We start from the raw sequence: 17,333 nt of genomic DNA, 5'->3' as shown, positions 1-17,333 counted from the left end.
ACATCAAATGGTCATTATGTGACATAATGAATTTCAATCTACGTGTATAGTGGAATGAAAGAAAAATTAGGCAGTACTGCGTGGTGGGTTTTGTCATTTTAAAACTTAGATGCATTATTTTCACAACAATTGCATTCTCTAATGTTGATGTTTTCTAATTTCATGTGTACCCCTCTTTTCTTTCCCAAGACGAGAGTTATGGAACATGACATACTTCAAGAGAATGGGAATACCCCATCCAAGGCCTTTGCCTTTCTTTGGAAATGTATTTACCTTTTCAAAGGTAAGATGGCTTAAGATTGTATTAAAAAGGATGCCTTATTTACTTATCTTTTGTTGGATATTCCCATTGTGCACATTGCATATTTTATCCTTTTTTTGTTGTCAAACTGATGTTGCATGAATTATAGATTAAAGAAGAAATCCACCCCGCCAAAAAAAAACCCTTCAAAAGAAAGAGATCTATAACATGTTCCATACAGAATGATGAAAAAATTACAAAAATTAGAAAAGAAATGGGAAGATATGAAATTTTAAATGTCACATTTTTTCAGAAAATATTTCTTGACCAGTCCTCATGAATATTCCGATGAGCAAGTTGATGATGTCATACCTTCATCATTTTTCATGTATTGTATCTTATACATGAAATTTGGAAATTTTTGTTTTTAGCAAATACAAGTAAAAGTATGTTCCCATACCACGATTGTTGAAATTGTTAGCAGAGTAATAGTTCTTTCTTATTTTGGGTGGTTATAAGACAAGTTTTATATCTATATGGCTTAAATATGATATATTTGTCATTTCTGTGTATGAAATGAATAAGAAATTGTGAGGGCATGACATCATCAACTTCCTGATTTGAATATTCGTAAGGACTGGTCAAGAAATGTTTACCAAAAGAATTTGAAATTCTCCCTTCTTTCTTATCCAAGTTTTGTCATTTTTGTATCATTCTGCAGGGAATATTTTTCTTTTTCTTTTGAGGTTTATTCATTCTGTGGATGGATCTCCTCTTTAACTCTGAAATAGTAATGACAAATGACAGTAGGTGCCATCCCTGTGACCAGAAACTTCTGGCATAGTAAGGCAAGAAGACGAAAGAGCACAAATAAATGAAAGAATAAGAGCTTGGCTTATTCATCTTGTTACAAAATAGAGTTCAGAGTGAGATACTGGTGTCCTTAAGTTTTCCATGGGGTTACAAATCTCAATAATGATTTCTTTGCTCTGCTTCGTTATGTTTTATTTATGTCTTTGTTTATTTTCTGTCATAGTTTTGTTTTACATCAATTTTTTCCTTCCTCATTCTTGTACAGGGTGCGAATGCCGCCATGCAGGAATGTTTCAGCAAGTATGGCAAGGTGTTTGGGTATGTTTGCATCATAGACCTATTTTTTACCTCACGTATTTGGATGTAATTGTACTGTCTCTTTTATGAATCATAAACATGCATTAAAGAATAGCCTTTTATAGCTTTTGATCTTGTACCTTTAAATTGATGATATTCCTGCTAAATTTCCAGCCAGTCCATAAGAGCTAATTCTCAATACCAGGTTTATCTACAAACATAAGATTAAGAATAGTTCTTGACTGTAGCAAACAACAACAACAACAACAAAAGACAAAAAAAAAAAAAAAAAAAACATGTAAAGGAATTGATACCGGTACTGGATCACTGGGATGACCAAAACAGTGAAATCAGTTTTGCATGTCAGGGGCGGATCCAGGAATTCCGTGAAGGGGAGGGCACCTTTACAAAATTAAAAGGGGGCGCACGCACCCCTCTCCCATTTATTTCTTTTTAGTTTCTTTTGTTTTAACAAAAAAAAAAGAGGGGGCATGCGCCTTGTGCGCCCCCCTCTGGATCCACCACTACATATAATACAATTTGCATAGATTGATTGGCATAGGTAATGACTGTATGCTGATTTTGAGAAGAGATGAAGATAAGTGCCCTCTGCCATTTGCTTGTAACTGTATAAGTAGTACTCTGGGGCTAAAAGTGTTTGATTTATGTAGCTGGCTGTGTTGTATCTATTGTTTATTCTTGTTTAAAACTAGTGATAGAAGAACCCACACAAACTGTATATTCATTCCAATGAATGCTGCAACTTGTAGCTGCCTCCTGATCAATGTGGAGCTGTTACAAAAACAAAAAGAACCTTACAATTTTCTGAGCAGTTCCCTCACATTTTTTTTTTCGATTAAGTAAAAACATTAGTCACTGCTGTCATAAATGACGGCTTTCTTTTTACTTGATATCTTTCATAAATGGAAAATGAATAGATATTTGTGAATATTATGTCTTTGCTTGTTCAATACAAAAAGAAAATAACAGCAAGGAATAAAAAGTCAACAGTGTTTTGTAAGCTGAGGTAGTGTAACTTGTTATGTTTTCCATTATATTTTTTCCTCATATGTAGATTGTACGTATTCCGTCAACCAGTCATTGCTCTCAGTGACCCAGATATGGTTCGAGAAATAGCTGTGAAGAGCTTCAACAACTTCCCCAATCATTTGGTAAATGAGTAGAATTGTTAATGTTGGCTTTCTATTTTACATGGTATTATGTTGGCTTACACTCTCCATTTAGAATCCCCTGCTGCAGTGACAAACAACTCTCTTAAATCCATCAGTCACGGTTATACAGAATGGTAAAAAGAGCATCGTTTGTGATGTAAAAATTCATGTAATATTCCCAAAGAGCAACTAATTCAAGATTAAGTGATATTGCAGAATGTCAGGTGTTAGTAGGGAAAGTCATATGGTGTAGAAAATGATGTATTATTTCATCATCAATGTTGCAGTTTGAAGTACAAAGTTGCAGTAAGTTTTGAATTCTCTGTAGCATTAGAGGCTCTAGTGAGTTAATAATGGTGCAGGTTTGTCTTCGATCTGTCTAGGAGAAGATGTGGAAAGAGATGAAGTGGACGCACCTCAATATATGACTGTATATATTGCTATTGTCCTCAGAATAGAGAGACTCAATATGTTAAATTAATATTTAGCAAATAATGATGATCATGTGAGCAGTAGATCTACTTGGTATTTTGTTGATATCACAAACCCAGCAGGATGATAACTTATCACCACTCCCAGTGGGCCAGACATTGCCCCATCTGGTATGAATTATGATACATTTTTGACTTGTCATCAAGTTAGTTCACATCATCTTCAATTCTGGTAGTATTATTCATATTTGAGTCAACTGTATCACATAATCGAGGGTAAAAAAGAAATCTGACTTTCATTCTGGCTTGCATCAAATAAAGTGAATTTAGGATTTTCATATTTATGATACAGTACTGTTTGCCAATATGAGTTGTATCTCTTTTTAAACTTCACCTTTGTGGTTGTTAAACATCTCTGGTAGTGTGTAGCAGGTAGTCACTATGTAGCAGTGCCCTTTACAAAATAATTGCTTTATTGGAGAGCAATTGGAAGTCACACAACACTTTTCTGCATATTTCCACCAAGTGTTTGCATTTGTTAGAAAAAAGCTTAAAGATTAAACTGCAGAAATGGGAGTGGGGGTGGGGGGAGGGGGTTCAGGAACAAGATGAAATAGCAAAACAAAGACACATCATTTGCATACTCTGAAACCTCTGTCTCTCTCTCTCTCTCTCTCTCTCTCTCTCTCTCTCACACACACACACACACACACACACACTAAGGGAGTGGGCAGATGACAATCAGTTTTGTAATTCTTAAAGGGGTGACTCACGACTACAGAGGCTCCAGGTGTTACAGGGTAAATGTTGACAGAACCACAGTCTTCATACTTTAACTTATCTCTTGATTTGAGGACTTTGTAGCTTTTAATTTCTGGAGGTTTGACAAATGAATTAAACTTAAATGGCTATTATCCTTTTTTGGCATTGCACAGAGCTTCGTTCTGAAGAGTCGGCCTTTTGACAAGGGGCTGACAGGCTTGAAAGACCAGCATTGGAAAGATGTGAGGAACGTCGTCACTCCAACTTTCAGTGCTGCCAAAATGAAGAAGGTAAATCATCTTTTTTATACTCTTCATTCAGTCAAACTTTTGCATGTCAGTTATATATGTTTTGTGACCTGATCAACTGAAATACATTAAATTCACATTGTTTTGATTTCCTTTAAAGGGGATGGCTAGTAACTGATCAGTGGGACTGCTGGGGGATGATTGTTCCAATCCTTGTGGGATTCACTTAAGAGTACATTATATATCTACTGTTGTGTGAAAATAATTTGCTTCAGAATGGTTTCATATTCAAGTAATGTGCAGTTTAATGTTTCCAGGTTAGCATGCCTGTACAGTGACGGGGCGATACTTAAAGTTAAACTGTACAATACTTGAATATGAGACCATTCTGAAGCAAATACTTTTCACACAACAATAGATATATAACGTACTCTTTATTAATGAATCCCACAAGGATTGGAACAATCATTCCCCAGCATTCCCACTGATTCCCACTGATCAGTTACTAGCCATCCCCTTTAAACAAAGAAATTGGTATAAAATAACCTTCATCCCCATTTTCTCTATGCTGTGAAAATTTTGCCTGTGTGAATATGAGTCATTCCCTTGAGATTCATTCAAGCATTCATAGCAAACACCTAAGAAACTGTACATAAATGTATGAATATAGATGATGATTTTCAACAGACCTGAATTTTTTCTTCATTGTAATAAGAATTGCATCATAACTGTGCTCATTATAACGGGAGTGCACTGTAGCTATAAGGTACCTACACTCTCATGGCAGATGTCTTTTCACTATCACTAAATGGAGCTTATGTTGTGATATCCAATGTTTTTCATGACTATTGATATGGTGCTTGAGCATATAATTTTTACATAAGTAATGAAATATTCTTCTGACCAACTATTGTTCATGAGTAGTTCATCTTCATTTTGTCCTTGCCTGTCCTGTCTGTAGTTTATTGTCGTTTTTGTCAATAGTTATTTTGTTATGGAAAAAAGAGATATGCACAGGGCCACTTTGCATACAAAGCCTGTAAGCTTTCAGTAGCTATGCCATTCATTATAATGTTTGTACACTGATTGTAATTCTAATACTATAGAAAGTTTTCAAGAATAATTTCTTACCTCATCTGATTTTATACATTGTGAATGTCTCTCAATCTGCCTTCTCTTTGTAAATTGCTGAATATACTTTGATGTCACGCCATGAACTAGTCCAATGAGGAAGTATTGTGATTCTGTCCACAGATGGCTGGTCTGATAAATGAGTGTTGTGACTATCTGGTGAAGAACATAGGAGCCAGGCAGCAGAAAGACAATGAAGTTAATGTCAACAGGTGTGTGCTCAAAGGTATTAAAGGGACTGTATAGTTTTGGTTGAGAGCTAACTTCAGGTTTTTTTACATTTCAGAGCGAGATAATGGGAAACCTTTTCTGAATATGAAATATGAGAAAGCATGTAATTCCAAGAGAAATTCAACGTTTATTTGATGAAAATTGGTTTGTAAATGGCTGAGATATCCAAAACAGATCACTCCGATTAAAAGTTGGGACCCACCTTTTATTATGATCACTTAGTTTGCTTTGTTCCCAAACTGAATTTTATTAAATAAACTTTGAATTCCTCTTAGAATTGTGTGCTCTGTACTACATGTAATTCATAAGTGATTTCATGGTACCGGTATCTCGCAAAAAGTCAAAGGCCCAATCCTCATCTCCACCAATACTGTACCATCCCTATAAGCCTTCTTACTTCATGAAATGTATTTCAGGACTGCATATAGCTCTAAATTAGAAATGAGTTTCGACCTGTTATGTCTTTGTCCTTCTACAATTTGCATGTTTTCCTTTCTTAGTTCTTAGTCTTAGTACATGGTATTTGAAGCACTTTATCAAGTCTGCCAATCTTCACATTATCATAAAGGTTTATTGTGTTATTTTAGTTCTTTAAGAACTGATTCAGTTTTTTAAATTTTTTTCCTTGTTTTTTTCTTCTAAATATCATTGTTGGGCCACCTTTGTCCCTATGTTCACACTTGACCCTGTGTCATGGGGACAGTTAGGAGAGATCACATCTTTTTTACGACTGTTCATCCAAATTGCTACAGTATCTTGACTTTCCACAATTAAGTTACAAGAGCAATCGCGACGTGAGGCAAGCCCCATCACTTGACACGAAACCTTGTGCATGCACATATTTGGTGAATACACCTGGATGCTATCAGGGCCCCGTTAATTAAACAAATTGTTATCAGTGACAAGTTGTAATACTTGTTAGAAGCTACTGGAATCTTTGCATCTGATTGGCCAAGAGGAGATTTGTCATAGAAATGTGGCAAAGTTTGTACTGGTCACTGATAACAAGTTTTATGAAACAGGGGCCCTGGTCACTCTCCCTTCCAAATTTTGTCCCCGGTCCTGACTATCTTCGCGGGGATGGGGGACAAGTCCCAGTGAGCGTCCATACTATTCTTTGGGAGGTGAAAGCTCTGCAGCAGGAGACTTTCCCCTTGATGCGGCGACTAATGTAAATGTCAGGTGTATGAAATTTGATGATTTTAGTACCCCTAATGTGTCACCATCAAAAGAGAAGTTGGTGCAGAGCCTTGATGTATGCACACACAAATATGTAATATGTGTTGATGGAATGAATTAAGTCTATTGTAGCAGGTCTACATTTAGAATGAGAAGTGGTTTGACACACTTCCTGTACAGTTGTGAATAGTTCATTTTTTGTTCTTGTATCACAAGTCAGTAGTAGATATATCAGTTGCGATGTTAAGACTTGATGGCAGGTCAAACATAGCATGATGTATTAAAACAACAAGTAGTTAAGATTAACTATATGTGTATATCAAAATGTTGTCTTTTTATTTCAGTGTATTTGAGTCCTTCACCATGGACGGTATTGCTCGGTGTGCGTTTGGTCTACAGGTGGATTCGCAGAGTAACCCCAATGATCCGTTTGTTACCAATGCCAAAACACTAATGAAAGGAAGTATCTTCAACCCAAGAATAATGTTGGCAGGTAATGTGGAGAATGCCAGTAATTCATGTTTGAAATTGATAATGTGCAGGGCCGACACCACATTTTGAAAAGTGGATGGGGGGGGGGGGGGGCCCAGTTTATATTATTCGTGCCAATTCTGGGCTTGATCAGTTGACAAGCAAAAAACCCAAAACAAAACAAAAGAAAAGAAAGAAGGCCTTCAGTGCAATTTTCTGATGCCACTTGTTGGTGTACCGTATGCAGCTTACCCCCCCCCCCCCCCTCCACCCCCCGGTTGTGCCAGCTCTGATGCAATAGCAATCCCAACATTGAATTATCGTAATACCTTTATTAAAGTATAGCATAAGACTTTGAATTTATTGCATTCCACTGAACGTAACTTTTAGCTGAGAGATAATTGTGACCTCAGACTATATGTACGGACATATGTACCTGAATGGTGGATTTGTAGTGTTCATGGGGTATGACTGACAGTAATTTCCAATACACATGGTTCACATAAAAATGTAATTTCTTGCACCTTTGTAGATAGGATTGAGGGGTGTAAGCAGCTTAACCAGTTCCTCACGGGAACCTAGTATACCAGGTTCCCATGGCGTCAACTGATACACAGGAACATGGTATAACAGGTTCCCAAAATTTAGAAGAGATCTAGAGTGCCTTCATTTATGGCCTAAATTCATGTGAATTTTGTGTTATAATGCCCAGAAAAATGGCTTTGGTAGAAAGATTAGACTTTTATGTATCAATGTCAGTTTTCTGTCTGTATGAATTATGAAAACCATGTGCATCGCAGATTGTTTGCCCTTTTTCCAATGTAGTGCACACATATTATGATGTAAAACTTGTATGAAGATGCACATAGCAATCAAGGCTGTGCTCATTGGAGGTTTGCTTTTGCTGACCACATTCAGGCCTTTACTTAGTTTAGAACATAAGAGTTTTTGAGCCCATCAGCGCATGCTCTATTCATACCTCGCGCCCGATCAACATGTATTGTTCTATGGCACATGACTGCTTTCACACAGGCAGATTACCAACCTTCTCTGTTGACCTGCAAAAAGATATATCATTTTGGGACATTGAAGGCTCTTGGAGAATTGCGGGAGGAACGTGTTAATTGTTGTTGTTGTTGTTGGGGGGGGGGGGGGTTATCATGTGACCCTTATGTCAAGTATAGGCAACGCCTCCCAAGAGAAAAGAACAAGATTAGATAAGGCCTATTTACACAGTACATTTGTATGGATCTTTCAAAAATGTGCACACAAGCCCTTCTCTCTGTCTCTTCAGGTCTGTTTCCACCCATTGCTCATCTTATGAACTACCTGGATATTGGAGCATTCCCTAAGACGTTGACAAACTTCTTCTGCGATGTTGTTGAGAAAACAATCGCATTGAGGCAATCTAACCCTGGAGGCGAGGTTAGTGAATGATGATCAACATAACTCACTTTTATTAGCACAGTGTGATCACATTGTTATCAGAATTAATTGTGCCATGGAAGATTGATGCTAACAAGTGAGAACAAAGTACCTTCATATCATGAGGAAAGGGTGCCTTCCTAATTTCAACATATGCTAATGGAACTCACGGCATGTGATCACAAATGAGATCACAAATCTGCATAGATGCATGTGAGACATCATGTATGCCAACAGACTTCCAACAATTGTAAATGACTCAAGCTGGCATGCCCGTGTACCAGGTACATTCTCAGACTAAATCAAACCATGGATTTGACTTAAGGTCCTATTTACCTTTGGGAGCAGTGATTTTAAAAATGTTCAAGATATCACATGTGATGCATAATTATGTGTACTTCAGTTGTGTCACAAAATGCCCTACCAATAAAATGTTCACACTGAGGTTTAAATATAAGGAGATATCAGTATTTTTCTCACTAGACCATAACTGTAGATGGTTTGGTCTGGAAACATTTTTGTTATAGCTATTGTTCATATTTTGTGTATTTCAGAACACTTAATGTAAATTGTATGGATTCAAATTTTTACAGTGGTTGTTTCTATCCGTAACTCACATTTTAGAACTATTTTATAGCACTAATGCTTGGTTTTTGTTTCATCTGCAAATGGTAAATTATGACTTTGAAGTGTCTTTGTCAATACAGACTGTAGGGATTTATTTCTAGTGAGCATTTCCCATGTGTTTGTATATGAAGACACAGAGAATGCAAAAAACATCATGCACATTGGATGAAATGAAAGGGATGAAGCATAGTGAATGTAAAAGCCACTGTAGGTATATAGTACAGCAAAAATTCAAGTTTTACACCAAGTTTTTTTTTCCCCTTTGCATTAAAGCAGCCAATCTTTCCAAGATAAGGAACTTCACAGCACTGTGTTCTTATGATTGGGGGAAATAAGACACATTTCATTATTAAAGCTTCATGTGATGATCATCAATATTTGTGATGCCTGAATCAGTGATGAGTACTGATTAAATATTCACTGTTGGCTTGTCATGTGGCCATCATTAACTTGATGAATAGTCTCCTACAAGAGGCTGGTTGAGTTACCAGTATTATCTAATGTTCCCCCTGTGACAGGAGAAAAAAGACTTCCTTCAGCTGATGATGAATGCTCATAAGGAAAGTGAAAAAGTCCCTGAAGGAAAAGTGACAGAAGATGATGTACACAGTCACTTGGATGATCACCATGGCTACGAAATAATTGCGGCAAAGAAAAACAGAGATTTCAAGTTGACTTCAGAGGAGATTTTGGCTCAGGTAGGTGAAAGGTTTTCACTGAAACTTTGGATTACTTTTTAGATCATCTCAGCTAAGAGCTGAAGTACGCTACAAAACTACTATTCATCTGTCACATGGGTGGACTTAAATCATGAAACAATCACACTTTTGCCATTCACCATTGACAAATGTACAGTTTGTTAAAGGGGCATTCAAGACAATTTTCATAGTTTCACATCATGTAGTACAAATATGAACAGCTCCACGTAACATATAGAGTCATTGGGGGGGGGGGGGGGGGGCAGAATCCGCCCCGCCCCCCTCGACATTTCGCGCTCTAATTCTGTAACGCGAGACGGCCTCATCGCGAGGCTTCTTGACTTACTTTGTTCAAGTCTCGGGCAACTTTTGAGACCAAATTTGCAACATCCGCGCATACTTTTTCGAAGCCACGCCCATTTTTGTAACGGCATGTTGCCCTAAAACAGGCACAATTTTGTAATTTTGTGTAGGCCTACATTTCCTATGGAAAACAATGCTCTGTCATGAAAGTCATAAAAACAATCATTTTCATTGATTAATTTCATGCTAATTATGGTAGAAAAGTGGTCAGTGACAATTTACAATAAAAAACAAAGAAAAGACAAAAGTTGAAAAACAAGGAAATACATAAGAAATTCTGAAAAAAATAACATTCATAAGAATTGAAATGACATTTGTAAGTTTTTGTGATGTACAATTGTTGAATATGCCAAAACAGATTTACAGACCAAAAAGTAGACTCTCAATCCTTTTGATTAGGCTAGAAATTTGATCTTGAGCTTAATTTGTTTAATTACTGTATACGCTATATATTTCGCGGGGGTTTTATTTTCGTGAATTTCGCGAGTCGGGAGCTATTCGCGAAATTAACAACACGCGAAAATATTACCTTCCAAAATGAATCCCTTGCCTTGATGATACGAACATTTCAGTACTGGTATACCATGTCACGGCTTACCGAACAGACCATACTGGCTAAGCTTGTTTACGCACGTCCACGTCTACTTAGGAATACTGTAGAGAGCCAATCCATTATCGCAAGGGGACCACTCGTCAGAAATCTAGCGCGATGGACTTAACCACTTCACAAATGTTGAATTCTAACTTACTAGATCGCAGAGTTTGGTAAGTTTTTTTCATGCAGTGTATAACTAGTATCATTCTTATTTACTAGTAAGTTGAAAATTCACACTTTCTTTGCCACTTCATATTTTCTCTGGTCCCCCAATCGCGAATTTAACCACTCGCGAAAATGTGTGACAGCGGCAATTCGCGAAAATTTATGTACGCGAAAATTATAGCGTATACAGTAATTGATTAAAATTAAGAATTGATTGTTTCAAATATCTTACATATGACACAGTCTTGTAGATTATGACGTGGGTGTCAGGCATGCCAAATTTCGTCGCATTTGCATGGGGGGGGGGGGGTAGGGTTAGCATAGCCAACAAAGCCTGTCCTGATTTGGGTTAACCAAGCTGTGTGGGAATCAGTCACAATGCCAGGGACACAAGGTCTTTAAACATCACAGTTGGCCACAAAAGGGGCCTAGGACATGGTGTCCAAGGGTTAGAAGTAGATCAGTTTCAATCATCAGTTTCTCAAAGTTAAGGTTTCATTCTAGAGGTATAGAATGTAGGTTTGGCAGGACTATGGCAGTGTTGGGCAAGTTAGGTCATGAAAGGGTGGTGTTTTGGAAGGTAACTAGTGCATACAAATAATATATTCATCTATTAAGACTATGTGATCACTGTTCCTGAAAGATTTTGGAAACAAAGTTCATCAAGCTTCATTCTTTATTTGGGGTCATGAAGCAAAGACCCTCAAGATCCATAGCTGGGTGATGATGACATCTTCTCTTTATCAAGTAGTCTCCTGTTATGGTATTGTTTATAGACACCTACAAAAGTGGAATATAAAATGTAATTCCAAGGGTGGCAGTTGGAGGCCCTTTTGAAAAATGCAACTCCATACATGTATTACTTTTCTTAAAATTCTGTATAACATCCTGAGGGATTTAGAAAGCAGAGTTTTTTCAAATGGGACTTTTGGTCTCTATAAAGGTTAAGCTCAATCCTGAGCACATAACAATAAGAAAATACACGATTTCTTTTTTGTTTTCTTTCTTTCTTTTTTAAAGAGACGCTTCTAGTGATAATGCAGCTTTATGAAAATCTATATTTAATGAAGTGTGAGACCTTAGGCAGAATGACTGATATGATTTCCATTAGTGTTGTGTTTTAAAGAAAGAACAGAGAGACAAAAAAGGGGCCCTAAATTGATCCATTAGGATTTCTTTTCGTACTAGGCCCTGTTCTTCTTCCTTGCTGGCTACGAGACTACAAACACCTCTCTTGGCTTCATAGCCTACTCTCTGGCCACCAACCCTGAGGTTCAGGACAAACTCATCCAGGAAGTAGATGAGATGGCACCAGATAGGGACTCGGTGAACTACAGCTCCATTGCCAAGATGACCTACCTTGATGGAGTGGTTTGTGAGACACTGCGCCTGTACCCACCTGCTGGCGTGTAAGGAGTTTATTCAATTAACGTCCTTCATGTGTATTAACATCCTTCATGTGTTTTAACAGCAAAAATGTTGTAACAGAGAGAGGTAGCATGTGTTTTGTCTCATCTCCGCCTTTTTTGGGGAGTTTCTTGAACTTTGTTTAGTGGATTTCTTGAAAGATAAGTTTAAATCAAATGCAAGCAGCAAAGAAGAGTGGTGACATGTGAACAGATACCACACCCGTCACTGCCGGTGGAATGTTTTGAAAATTGGGGGGGGGGGGGGGCACTTCCAGGTTTCATAAACTAACAAGCAAAAAAAAAAAAAGGCCTTCAGCGCACTTCTGATGCCACTTCCACGTTTCTAAAGCTGACAAGCAAAAAAAAAAAGAAAAAAGGTCACACTTCATTTCACGGTTCCTGTCTATTTCTTTCTAGTGCAACTTACACACTTCCGGGATTAAAGAAGTGGGGGCCCAAAGCGATGACACCTTATGTACTAGTATTCCTTATGGTGCGAAAAAGGGGGGGGGGGGTGCTTCCGCCTGCCCTGCCTGTTCATGCTCATATGGTCTTCCACTGCAGAACTGACATCACTTGGAAATTGTTTTTATCTGTCATGAGCTGGCAGATATTGAGTGTTGACAAAAAGTTGGCAAATAGTCACAATTTCTCAAATTGTTAGGAAATTCTTTCTTCATAAAAAGTACTACAAAGCTGGATGATATTACTTCATTGCCATGTATCACTGTAGGGACCATTTGAACAGTGTTTAAATCAAATCAAAATTTGTTTTGGAATTGATCATTTCTTAGCTACAAAAATGTCATAGGAGGAGATTGTGCTGACTTCTCATATTCAATGAAAAAAATGGTATTCATCACCTATGTATTTACTCTTTACTTTCCAACAGAACGGATCGTTACTGTAATGAGACGTTTGTACACAATGGCTTGACCATCCCCAAGGGTTTTCAAGTCCTCCTCGCTGTCTACAACATTCACCATAACCCAGAGTACTGGCCAAACCCTGAGGTCTTCGATCCAGAGAGGTAAGATCTCATGAGGTCTCAGTGTACAATGTAGATAACCAAGTATGTCTTTTGAGAAGCCACGCACACACACACACACACACACACACTTTCTCAGGTTCAGTATTTTGATATGGCAAAAGCTTTTAGGGGATACTTTGTGGAATGGAGCAATAGTTTATCTCAGTTTTAATTGGTGACAGTTAAAATGCCCGAATCAGCTTATTGACCCCTGGTAAGTCAAAATGTGCTTGGAGACTCTTATTTGATTGTTTTGATGTCTTTAAAGGGTGTGTACAGTTCTGGTGGAGGTGAGGATTTAGCTTTTAACATTTTGCGAGATATTCAGAAACCACTCTATGAGATGTCAAAGAGCATGCAATTCTAAAGGGTATCAAAAGTTTCTTTGATGAAAATCGGTTTTGAAATGGCTGAGATATCCCAAAACAAGGTGAAACAAAGAGATCCCAATAAAGTTGTGGCATGTCGCCTTTTATTATTATCACTTTTTTGGATATCTCAGCCATTTCAAAACCAATTTTCAGCAAATAAACATTGAATCCTTCTTAAAACTACATGCTCTTTCATATTTCATAAGAGGTTTCTCATTATCTCACTTAAAAATGTTCAAAACATGAATCCCTTACCTCATCCAGTACTGTACAGTCCCTTTAACCCGTTGAGGATGGTTTGATTTTGTTACAACACGCATTTTCCATAGACGCTTGCCCGAGTATACTCAGGACTCGTCCTCAACGGGTTAATCATAATCTACAATGTATATCTTCACCAGAGCCACTTAGATTAAAAATGAAATAAATGAAGAAAATCCTATTTCCCACTTTGATTCACATCAAAGAGTATAAACTCTGTGGAAGGCTTAATTCATTGGACTGTGCAGAAGGGAATTTTAACCCGTTCCTTACGGGAACCTGGTTTTCCAGGTTCCCGTGGGAGTAACTGATATACGGGAACCTGGTTTACCAGGTTCCCAAAATGAAGACAAGGGTGCCTGCTTCAGTGGCCTAAATTCATGTTTCTTTGTGTTAAAATGCTCAGAAAAGTGGGTTTGATAAAAAGATCAGAGTTTATTCTATCAGGATTTGTTCTCCTGCTGTTTAAAAAAGGGGGGTTTTACAGTATTATGTACCTTTTCCTGATTTAGTTTTTTGCTTGTTCTGCTGTAAACTCGTACGAACATGTACATAATGATCAAGCCTGAGATCAGTTAGAAATGCGGGTTCGCTGACCCCATACCAGTCACCTCATTCAGGTACCTGGTTTTGTGTAGAACAAAAGATTCTGAGAGCTCATCAGCGCACGCTCTATTCATACCTCGCACCCGATCGATATTTCCATTGTTCACGGGCACATGTAGTTGACCGTAGAAAGGGGGACACAATGAACCGCTTGACTGCCTTCACACAGCTGGATTACCAACCTGTGTGCCTCTCTGTCGACGGGCGAAAAGAATCTCGTTTGGGGGCATTAAAGGCACTCAGAGAAATGCGGAAGGAACGGGTTAAATGTGTGACACCCATGACTGGTTACTATTAGTGATCAATATGGCTAGTTTTAGCTACAAGACACAGACACATACAGAGCCTGTGGAACACCACCCCCACCCCCACACTAAAATATATTTAAAAAAATCTGCTGCCCCTGACATATATATATATATATATATATATATATATATATATATATATATATATATATATATATATATGTGTGTGTGTGTGTGTGTGTGTGTGTGTGTGTGTGTGTGTTTGCTTGTCCTTCCAATGAGGATGTAACTGATAGTGCATATGGTAGTAATTTTATAAACATATACACTGTATATTATTCTAACCTTCCAAGATTCAGCAAAGAGAAGCGTGAGGGGCGTCACCCCTTTGCGTGGATTCCATTTGGTGCTGGTCCTCGCAACTGTGTTGGGATGCGGTTTGCTCTCATGGAAGTCAAGATGGCCACTGTACGGATTCTCCAGAAGTACCGCATTGAAACTGGACCAAACAGCCAGGTAATGACCATCCCAATCAGTGGCGGATCCAAAGGGGGTGCACCGGGCGTGCGCCCCTCTTTATTTTTGGTTAAAACAAGATTCTTTTTTTTTTTAATGGGGGGGGGGGGGGGGTGCCTCTGCGCCCCTTATAATTTCATAAAGGTGCCTGCCCTTTTCAGAATTCCTGGATCCACCCCTGCCAATGTCAGAGTTGTGGGGCAATGTGGGATAGCACTGAAAAGCAGATGTAGGTGTTGGTTTGACTCCCTCCTCCAGGACACCTGTGTCTCCTGGTATGAAATCAATTTCTGCTCTGCTCTACTCTACTCAGGGGGAAGTATTTGCTGCGTATGCATATGATATAGTTGAAGCATATTTATAAATTGCGTCATCCTGTTGAAAAAAAAGGACTTTGAGCATTATACATTTTGATGAATACTTTGTCATTTCCTTAGTTCATTCAAGAATGATTGTTAATATTTAATATCATATTTATATTCTCATATTTATGATCTCAGTAATCATTATCAGTTGAAATGATATAAAGCAGATTGCTTGAGCAGATTAATCACTGTAACCATCATCATTACTGATAATAAAAAGTGCAATATGAGTCCTAACCAAATGATTGGCTGAGAGCCATCACATAACCAGTCTCTTATTCTATCCAGAGGCCTGAAGCTACATGTATTTTTCATCGGTTGTTAGTGTACTACACGGCCGGTGCCACATTTTTAAAAGTAGGGGGCCCACTGCCCACTTACGGCTTTCATGAGCTAACAAGCGAAAGAAAAAAAAAGGCTGTCAGCGCAAATTGTGCTGCCACTTCTGGGTTTCTTCAGCTAACAAGAAGAAAGAAAAAAAAGTATAAACCAGGACTTCAGTGCATCAATGCATCTTTCTCATTCCACCTTCGGGTTTCTTCAGTTGACAAGAAAAAAAAAATGGTCCTCATTGCTTGGGAGACCAAAGTGGCGACACATTATGCGTTCCTATGTACAGCTGCAGAAAAGTTGGGGGACTCGAGCATCCCTCGTTCCGCCAGCTCTGTGGTAATCACTGGTACTAATGAACCCCCATCTGTGCTCATCACCATTGCCTGTGTATTATAAATGCATTACAGTGTTTTGTGTTTGCAGTTTAGTTTATAGATTGGAGCTGATACTGGCCTGGGAATCTTGTGAAAATGCCTGCCACAGGCTATAAATCATGTCACCATTTTATAAAACAAATAATGCACACTACTGGTTGGACATTAGTAAAAAATTAATGTTCTCATTTTTTTTTTCTCGGTTGTTGTGTGTCTGAATTACAGGTGCCAATCAAACTTGGAAGGAGAAGTGTGAAACCAGAGGAAGGAATTATCCTATCTTTTGTTGAGAGGGCCTAGCATGGAGAGATGATAGATCACAAGACTGCTACATGTATTACATTCTCCCCAGCATTACTTTAATATAGCCACTTGTCTTTATTGGACAATAGTGACTGCTTCCACAAGGCATTTCTCACTTTCCTTTCATTGTCATTCTATTAAAATTTTTATTATTAAATAGATTGCCCAAACCTGTGAAATGCTTTCAGACAATCACTTTATGTATGCATGCTAACACAAGAACAGAGAATACACCCACAATGTGCCAAAGCATTTGGTCTATAGAGATCATGTCCCCCCCCCCCCCCCCCCACAGGGATTTCAATACAGTATCATTTCTTTTCATTTGATTACCAATGAGTGTTATCTGTATTAGTATTGAATAAAAGTCATTGTCAGAATTCCCACATTCCAATCACACATGGAAGGTGTGAGGCAGCCTACGGGTAATATCTTCTGCATTTTTTGATTTGTATTTTTCATATTTATGTGATCTCTTTTATTTGAGCTTGTAAAATTTTTAGAATTTGTCATAAAGAGTTAATGTATGACATCAGAAGAGTATACATTATACATGTACTTCAGGTATTATGAAAAGAGTGTACATGTATTGGCAAATGCTTAGAGATACACATCAAAACAGTGAATGTTGAAATGACCAAGGTTAGTGTGTGGATACATACATGCTT

General features: G+C 38.0%; 1 protein-coding gene across 1 annotated transcript; it reads left to right on the top strand.

Annotated features, from left to right (window-relative positions):
• The first annotated feature begins 1,323 nt into the window (after positions 1 to 1,323).
• LOC139737588 (cytochrome P450 3A6-like) lies at positions 1,324 to 16,882 on the top strand. The gene is made up of 11 exons (XM_071648269.1): positions 1,324 to 1,372; positions 2,427 to 2,523; positions 3,890 to 4,006; positions 5,219 to 5,307; positions 6,850 to 6,998; positions 8,271 to 8,401; positions 9,547 to 9,726; positions 12,038 to 12,258; positions 13,151 to 13,288; positions 15,128 to 15,290; positions 16,588 to 16,882. The coding sequence occupies exons 1-11, from the start codon at positions 1,335 to 1,337 to the stop codon at positions 16,660 to 16,662; spliced, it is 1,398 nt and encodes a 465-aa protein (XP_071504370.1). The 5' UTR covers positions 1,324 to 1,334; the 3' UTR covers positions 16,663 to 16,882.
• Positions 16,883 to 17,333: the final 451 nt, after the last annotated feature.

The sequence above is a fragment of the Diadema antillarum genome, unplaced genomic scaffold, assembly GCF_040938485.1.
Source record: "Diadema antillarum isolate AM-2024a unplaced genomic scaffold, OU_Dant_1.0 seq00000696_RagTag, whole genome shotgun sequence".
Lineage (NCBI taxonomy): Eukaryota > Metazoa > Echinodermata > Echinoidea > Diadematoida > Diadematidae > Diadema > Diadema antillarum.
This window is presented reverse-complemented; position numbering and strand designations above follow the sequence as displayed.

What these genes read in the sequence shown, in the direction of transcription:
- LOC139737588 (XM_071648269.1), top strand. Translation starts at nt 1,335, where the DNA reads ATGCAGGAATGTTTCAGCAAGTATGGCAAGGTGTTTGG. An exon ending in ACAACTTCCCCAATCATTTG is followed by an intron (nt 2,524 to 3,889) that starts GTAAATGAGTAG and finishes GGCATTGCACAG; the next exon opens with AGCTTCGTTCTGAAGAGTCG. An exon ending in AAACTGGACCAAACAGCCAG is followed by an intron (nt 15,291 to 16,587) that starts GTAATGACCATC and finishes TCTGAATTACAG; the next exon opens with GTGCCAATCAAACTTGGAAG.